At 40.7% G+C, this 7,547-nt stretch overlaps 1 protein-coding gene across 1 annotated transcript in view; it reads right to left on the reverse strand.

The window, feature by feature from the left end:
• MRPS5 (mitochondrial ribosomal protein S5) overlaps positions 1-7,091 on the reverse strand; it is a 30,779-nt gene extending 23,688 nt beyond the window's left edge. The window contains exons 1-3 of the mRNA XM_007959517.1: positions 7,034-7,091; positions 4,170-4,250; positions 2,015-2,152 (exon numbers count right to left, since the gene is read on the reverse strand). Coding sequence (XP_007957708.1) covers positions 2,015-2,152; positions 4,170-4,250; positions 7,034-7,091 — 277 coding nt within the window. The remainder of the gene's footprint in view (positions 1-2,014; positions 2,153-4,169; positions 4,251-7,033) is intronic.
• Positions 7,092-7,547: the final 456 nt, after the last annotated feature.

Raw genomic sequence — 7,547 nt, forward strand, 5'->3', positions numbered from 1 at the left:
GAGCTCTGGTGGCATACTGCCTAAGGCATTAGACTGCTAACCAGAAGGCTGATGGTTCAAACCCACCAGCCACTCTTCAGAAGGAAGACGCACAATTTACTTCCGTAGTGATACTGCCTCAGAAAGGGGTCGCTATGAGTCGAAATCACTCGACGGCGGTGAGTAATCAAAAATCTAAAATATATAAATCTACATGCCTAGAACACCAAACATATTCTAGGACACAAATTAATCCTTTCCTTCTCCTTCACTTACGAACTTGGGGTATAAAAAGTTCTACCTGATTGCTTAACTGTTCTCTAAATAAGATAATGTGGAAAAAGAAAAATGTTTTAGATTTATAATACTGTATTTTAAATGTTCATAGCTGTACAGTATCTCATTTTTCAAAACACATATTATTATAGCTGATCTTCATAAGTGAAGCTCAGAAAAGTGAGATTCCACATCACCAAGCTACTTCATGCATCCCTGAAGGGAGCAAAGGACTGAAGTCAAACTTGAGGGCAACACCACGTCACTTAAAAAACCACAGGTTTCAAAATAAAATCACCAACCTCAAATCAAACTCTCAGTAAAGATGTGATTTTTTTCCCTAACTGTTAAAAAGTGATGGTATCAACAAATCAAAACCTTGAAAGTTCACAGTGAAAGCACTGCCAATGGGAACATACGATAAGGCCGGTCAATTATGGAGTTTTCCTTAAATCAGAATAAGTAAATCACTCACTAAGCTTTAAAAAGAACTTGATACTAACATAAAAATGGTAAAAAAAAATTAAAAGTTCAATTTTCATTAGAGGAAAATTGAGAGTTTAGCTCAGTGTTATAAGAGGAAAATAAAATCGAATTTCAAACTATTGAAAAAAGATAGCAAGTCATATATCAACTTTTGACTGCCATTATACTATTAAAAGTACTTTTAATCTTTTTCTCAGATTATAGTTATTTTTAAAATCTAGCAAACATAGGAGGAGCTCTGGTAGCATAGTGGCTAAGTCTCTTGCCTGCTAACCAGACGGCTGGCGGTTCAAACCCACCAGCCACTCCTCGGAAGGAAGGTTGGGCAATCCTACTTCCGTAGTGATACTGCCTCGAAAACCCAAGGAGGGGTCGCTATGAGTCAGGGCCGACTCGACGGCACATAACAACAACAACAAAGCAAACATAGGCAGCATGAAGAACATAAAAACAAACTGTAACCCCCCCATCACTATTAGATCAGAATATACATTCTGCTCATCTTCTACTTTACTAATGAAGGCATGCATGTGTATGTGTGTTTGTTTCAAATAAAACTGAAATTAGACCATATACACAATTTTGAATCCTGTTTTTTCATCCTTTTATTACACTGAGAGCCTTTTCCCATATTTTTAAATATTCTTCAGGAAATTTTTTTTTTTTTTTAATGGCTACAAGTTGAATTAAGTTGCTTTGACAGAGATTTTACTACTATAACATCAGCAAATACAGGTCTAAGATTCTAGTTAACAAAATGGTATTTAGAGAAGATTTATTATTATTTCATTCTTCCTGTCATTTTCTGGAAGGGTATAGGTAGGTTAACAAATATACCTGTTATTTATCATGTTATTGCTGTGTGCCATCAATTTTCGATGCATAGCAATCTCATGTACCACAGCAGAACTGCCTCCACAGGTTTTCTAGGCTGTAATCTTTATGAGAAGAGATTGCCAGGTCTTTTCTCACAAGTTGCTGCTAGGTGGATTTGAACTGTCAACCTTTCAGTTAGCATCTGAGTGCTTAACCACTGTGTCACCAAAGTTCCTTTAAAGGAACAAGTGCTTCCTGAAGTATAGTACAAGTACCCTGGTAGCAAGTGGGATCATTCTAGGAGGTATAGGAAGGAACATTTTTATATTAATAATACATCATAAATTAATCACAGAAGTATCAATTCATTTAAAAAGAAGGAAAATTAAAATGCACAAACACCTTTTATTTTCCTCACTCGTCTCTGAAATGGGAAGTTTGTGACCTTTTTACGTACACTTAGTGAAGAAGCTGTAGGGTCTACACTGTTGGCCCATCCAGTTTCTGGGAGAATAAATACAGCCTTGTGTCTGGAGCACATGGGTCACACTGAAGTAGTGATAACTACCTCTAGTTTCTGGCGATGACAAAGAGCCTGTAGACAGATGGAAATAAAACTTTGAGTTAGATGCTCCATGTCTATAAAGAACACACAAAAAAATAAACCCACAGTCATCAAGTTGATTCTGACTCACAGTGACCCCCATTAGATTTCCAAGGCTATAAATCTTTACAGAAGTAGATTGCCTCATCCCTATCTGGCAGAACAGCTAGTGGGTTTGAACCACCATCTTCTGGTTAGCAGCCAAATACCTTACCCACTATGCCATCAAAGCTCCTTATAAGAACAGTATCACCAGATAATTGTTAATAATAAAAATGAAGTAAGTAGGGGAGTGAAACCAAATGTACACAAAATGTTGAATTAAAAAAAAAAAAGTAAGTCACTAAAATCTTCAGTGCTTAAGAACCATTATTTTGAAAATGGTTTTTCTTAAAAAAAAAAAAAAAAAAAAGGACTGAAAATAACCTCAATGCTCATCTTAGTTACATTAGTTACAGTTCATCCACAGAATAGATGAAACTATCTATAGAAAAAAGCAGCAAGTGCAGCATGCACCAGGGCTTCTGCCCTGCCCTGCACTAGCCCATTAAATTAAGGAGCTTTGGTGGCACAGGGCCTAAGTCATTTGACTGCTAACCAGAAAGGTGGCGGTTCAAACCCACCAGCCTCTCTGCAGAAGAAAGATGGGGCAATCTACTTCCATAAAGATTTATCACCTTGGAAACCCAATGAGGGTCGCTGTAAATTGGAATCTACTCAAGGGTAGTGGGTTTGGTTTGGTTTTGGTTTATAACCAGAAGGAAGAGCTGAAAGAAACAAAAGTGTCACTGGAAGATGGGAAGGAGTAGGAAAGGGAATTAATTTTAAGATAGAAACCTTTTAGTAATCTTTGGAAGTAGAAAATAATATAGCAATCTTCAAATTGGTACTAGTATTCTCATTTTTTAGATGAGAAAAATGAGAAAAAGATGACATTTGCCCATGGCAGTGGCTGAGCAGAGAATTTTTCCATCACTCCAACAATCAGTGCTCTTCCCCATCCCAGGGCCATTTCACAGATTATTCCCTGAGCCAAGAGTGCTCTTGTTTAGCCTTCCTCCATATGAGCTCAGGTCTGGGACATTGCCTGGTTCTAGTACAATGGCAGTTTACGAATGAATGAATCAGACAACAAATGAACAGACAAATGAAAGAGTGCAGGTCTGTAGAACTCCTTTGCTGGACCTCTGGACCAAGCTGTAAAGGCATTTTAATTGAGCAGTGCTAACAAGATAAAAAGACATGAGACTAAAAGTAAAGCCCAGCACTTAGAGTTCCAGAAACTCAAGGACACAATGAGATTTCAACCCTGTCCTCACAATTGTCTATGCAAAAAAAGCAGAATTTAAATGAACACCAACACAACACAAGTTTGGCAAGGGATGTCTTCCTTCCTTTCTGAGAGTGAAACAATATGGGGTCCTGTGCTGTGACAGTGGTGGAAAGTAAAGCCTACTACCCAGATAGTTCAGGTACCAATCCCGCCATTTACTGGCGATGTGCTCTTGTGGCCTCTCAGAGACTCATTCTATCAACTATAAAATAGAAATAATCCCTTCATAAAAACTGGTGTGGGGATGAACCGAGATAACCTTACAAGCCTGATATACAATAATTATTCAGTAAATGTTGTTGTTGGGTGCCATCAAGCTGATCCCAGCTCTGACTCATAGCAACCTCCATAGGCTTTTCTTGGCTATCAACTTCACAGAAGCAGATGGCCAAAGGCTTTCTCCTGTGGAGCCACTGGGTGGGTTCAAATCTTTTAGCTGGCAGTTCAACACTTAACTGTTGCTCCACCAGGGCTCATTATTCAACAAATATACCTATTATTTTTCAAAGTCTTTGGCTATAACAACAATAATCAAAAATTTTTGAAAAATACTCTTTAGATCTTATGCATTTTCATTACAATGAATATGCTTTGTTTATTTATATTTTAAAAACTCTGTAAACTATGCCAACATTAGATCTTAAAAGAAAATGTAGTTAGATAAATGAATCTCACCATTGCTGAGGGCAGTCTTCAGTGACAATATGGAAGTTGTTGGAAAAGTATTTAGGAAAAGCTGCCTGGCCCACAAATGACCTGTAAATATAAATAAATAAATAAATTTTGGGAAAAAAAAATTTAAAGACACATTTCTACATGAAAAGGAGTATTTCACACCAGAATATTCAAATATTAATATCTAAAGAACCAAGACAAATGAATGAGTCATTTCTGGGCTTCAGGACCACTTGCCCAAGTAGGTGGCATCACATCCTCTCCCTTCACCCCACATCCAACCAGTCATCAACCCTGTGAATTCTCCTCAAAATTTGATCCACCTGTCAGCTACACCCACTCCTCTGGTCTCATTGCCTCTTCTTTGTTCAGGCCTCATCATCACTTTGCCACATGGCAACAAAGACCTTCCAATGGGTCTTGCTGCTTCGAGTCTCTTCCCATCTAATTCACCATCTACCATCAGACAGACCTTTATAGAATAATAGTCTGGTCACTTTGCAGCCCTGATAAATCATTCTTTGGCTCCCTACTTCCTGTTGAACAAATTCAAAACTCCTCAACACAGCCTACAGGGCTGCCTTGTAGTCCCAACCTTCTATATTAGCTTTATTCCCTACCACTCTCCTCCATCTATCCAACTTGTAGTCAGTGTTGAACACCTCGCTCTTTCACAGTTATGTCTCTGACATGTTGATTTGTCTGAAGCCTCACCTCCTTGGTAAAGCCTCCCTGATTACAGCAGTACTCCCTCAGCACTCTGTTCCCTTCTTCACTCTGGAGCTCCTGCAGCACTAGCTATAACTATAGTGCAGTGCTTAACAACAGGCTCTGACATCCACATTTACAATCTATTGATTCTGGACAAGGGTGCCTAGATAATTCATTTCAACTAATGGTGCTGGGACAACTGGATATCCACATGCAAAGAAACTGGACCCTATCTCATACCATACAGGAGCTCTGGTAGCATAGTGCCTAAGGCATTTGACTGCTAACCAGAGGGTTGGCGGTTCAAACCCACCAGCTGCTCTTTAGAAGGAACGTTGGGCAATCTACTTCCATAATGATATCACCTCGGAAACCCAAAGAGGGGTTGCTATGAGTCAGGTCCGACTTGATGGCACATAACAACAACAACAATCATCATACCATACACGAAAATTAACTCAATACAGATTAAAGACCTAAATTAAGAGCCAAGACTAAACACCCTTAGTAGACATGGGGGCAAACCTTTGTGACCTTGGATTTAGAATGAAGTACTGATAAATGTTACAACATGAATAAACAAACTTTGAAAACATGCTAAATGAAAGCAGTCAGTCACAAGAGACCACATATTATATAATTCCATTTATATGAAATGACCACAATATGTGAACCTATAAAAAAGTAGATTACTGGTTGCCTAGGGCTTAGGAGTGACAAAAGGTACAAGGTTTCTTTTTGGAGTGATGAAAATCTAAAATGATTATAGTGATGACTGCACAACTGTCGAAATACTAAAAATCAGAGGGGTAATGGAATGGTATATGAATTATATCTCAATAAAGCTGTTACCAAAAAAGATATCAAACCAAAAACCAAACTCACTGCTGTTGAGTCGGATCCAACTCATGGCGACCCCTCCTTGGGGTGGAAACAGCAGTTGTATCATTATGGAAGTAGATTACCCAAACTTCCTTCTAAGGAGTGGCTGGTGGAATTGAACCACCAGCCTTCTGGGTAGTAGTCAAATGCCTTACGCACTACTCCACCAAAGCTCCCAAAAAGTATATACGTTAGAATATTTTTTATTAAAAAAGGGGGGGGGATAGGCTCTGGCCCTTATCCTCCCAGTCTAACCCTGAATAATTTCTTTTAACCTCTATGCGCCTTAATTTCTTCATCTGTAAAACTGTAAAATGAGGTGGTGGTGGGGTCTACCTCCTAAAGGTGTTGTGAAGATGAAGTAACGAAAAAGCATAAAGAGCTTAAGAGAATCTCTTGCTCACATAAGAGCTCATGAAGAAAAGCTACAAAAACTAGGCGCCATTTTAGTAAGGTCTTAAAGGAGAAGGAGGTGATATTAACTGAGACAAAAGAAAAGAAATGTTAAACTTTCCTCAAATGATTTCAGGCCAAAATTTCAAGCAAAATGAGTTACAAAAAAATAAACTTGTAGGTTTTTACAACTACTCAGATTTCGACTGGCAGATTATGTATTAATAGCAAAACAGCGAATAGAGAAGGTAAAGTCAATAGTTGTCAGAGATAAACATTATGCTAAGGAATAACAGATTGCCTTTCCTCGGACTGCAACCAACCAACAGGGGGAGCAGGAGAACAATTACGGCAAACTTGATACTCGGATCGTCCATCCCTCCCATTAATAAAAGCTCTTATCAGCCAGGAATCTAAAATGACGTAAGACTAATCCTATCCCCACACAAGTTTGAGGACTGTCACTCTTTCGAGCTTCGCTGGCGGCTCTCTGCCTTGAACCCCACAGTAACATCACCAAATAAACTGGTGCTGGCCCGGGAAGGCAATGCTTGCTACTTTACTTTCCCGCTTCTCCCCACGGAGCGCACATGAGCGGTTTAGTGAACTAGAAACAGCCCTGGAAGTCGTCCAGTAATCTCCACTCTGCAGACAAGGGTCCTGCGACTAGAGAGGGTGCAGAGGCCCGCAAGGTCACACAGCGGGCCCGCTCTGGGATGAGACAGGAACACATGAGGGACTCAGAAGCTATGGCTTCTCGCTTCTTTCCACCCAGGTGTCTGCAAGTCCCGTTCCACCACTCACCGAGCGGCGCCGGCTCCGGCCTTGGTCCCTCCCGCCCGGCTAAGACCCCCTGCTCCCAGCGTCAGGAGTCTCACCTGCCGGAACGCCGCACAGAGCTGGAAGGCATCCTGCAACGCGAGCCGCCGCAGCCATGGTGAAGCCGGACAAGCGCCTAAGCTTCCGTCCGGGGCAGCCTTCTCCACCGCCTACCGCGACAAAGCTCGTCAAAAGACGGGCGAGCCTCAGTTTGCTGCTGAGTTCTCAAGGCCAAAGGGTTTCGCCACAACAGAGGCCTAGATGGAGGATTGTCTAGACCAACAACAGCTTAGGACGAGTCCGGCGCAATCGCGGACAGCTCCCTAGAGGTCCTCGCGTTAGGACCCGAGGGCGGGGCTTGAACTTGCTGCCCGCGAGCCTGGTTTACACTCTTCACTTCTAGGACAGACTGAACCGATCAGATGCGGCTCCCCGGACTATTTTTTAAAATGCGAGAACACAAAGGCATAAAGAGCTGTTCGTATCCAAGTCCAGTCAAGCTCTGAAGATTATTAGATTTATTAAATACTTAAGTCTCCTTCGAGCTTTGATGGTATGTTGTTGTTATGTGCC

The sequence above is a fragment of the Orycteropus afer genome, unplaced genomic scaffold, assembly GCF_000298275.1.
Source record: "Orycteropus afer afer isolate SDZICR_OR568_19922 unplaced genomic scaffold, OryAfe1.0 scaffold00017, whole genome shotgun sequence".
Classification (NCBI taxonomy): domain Eukaryota; kingdom Metazoa; phylum Chordata; class Mammalia; order Tubulidentata; family Orycteropodidae; genus Orycteropus; species Orycteropus afer.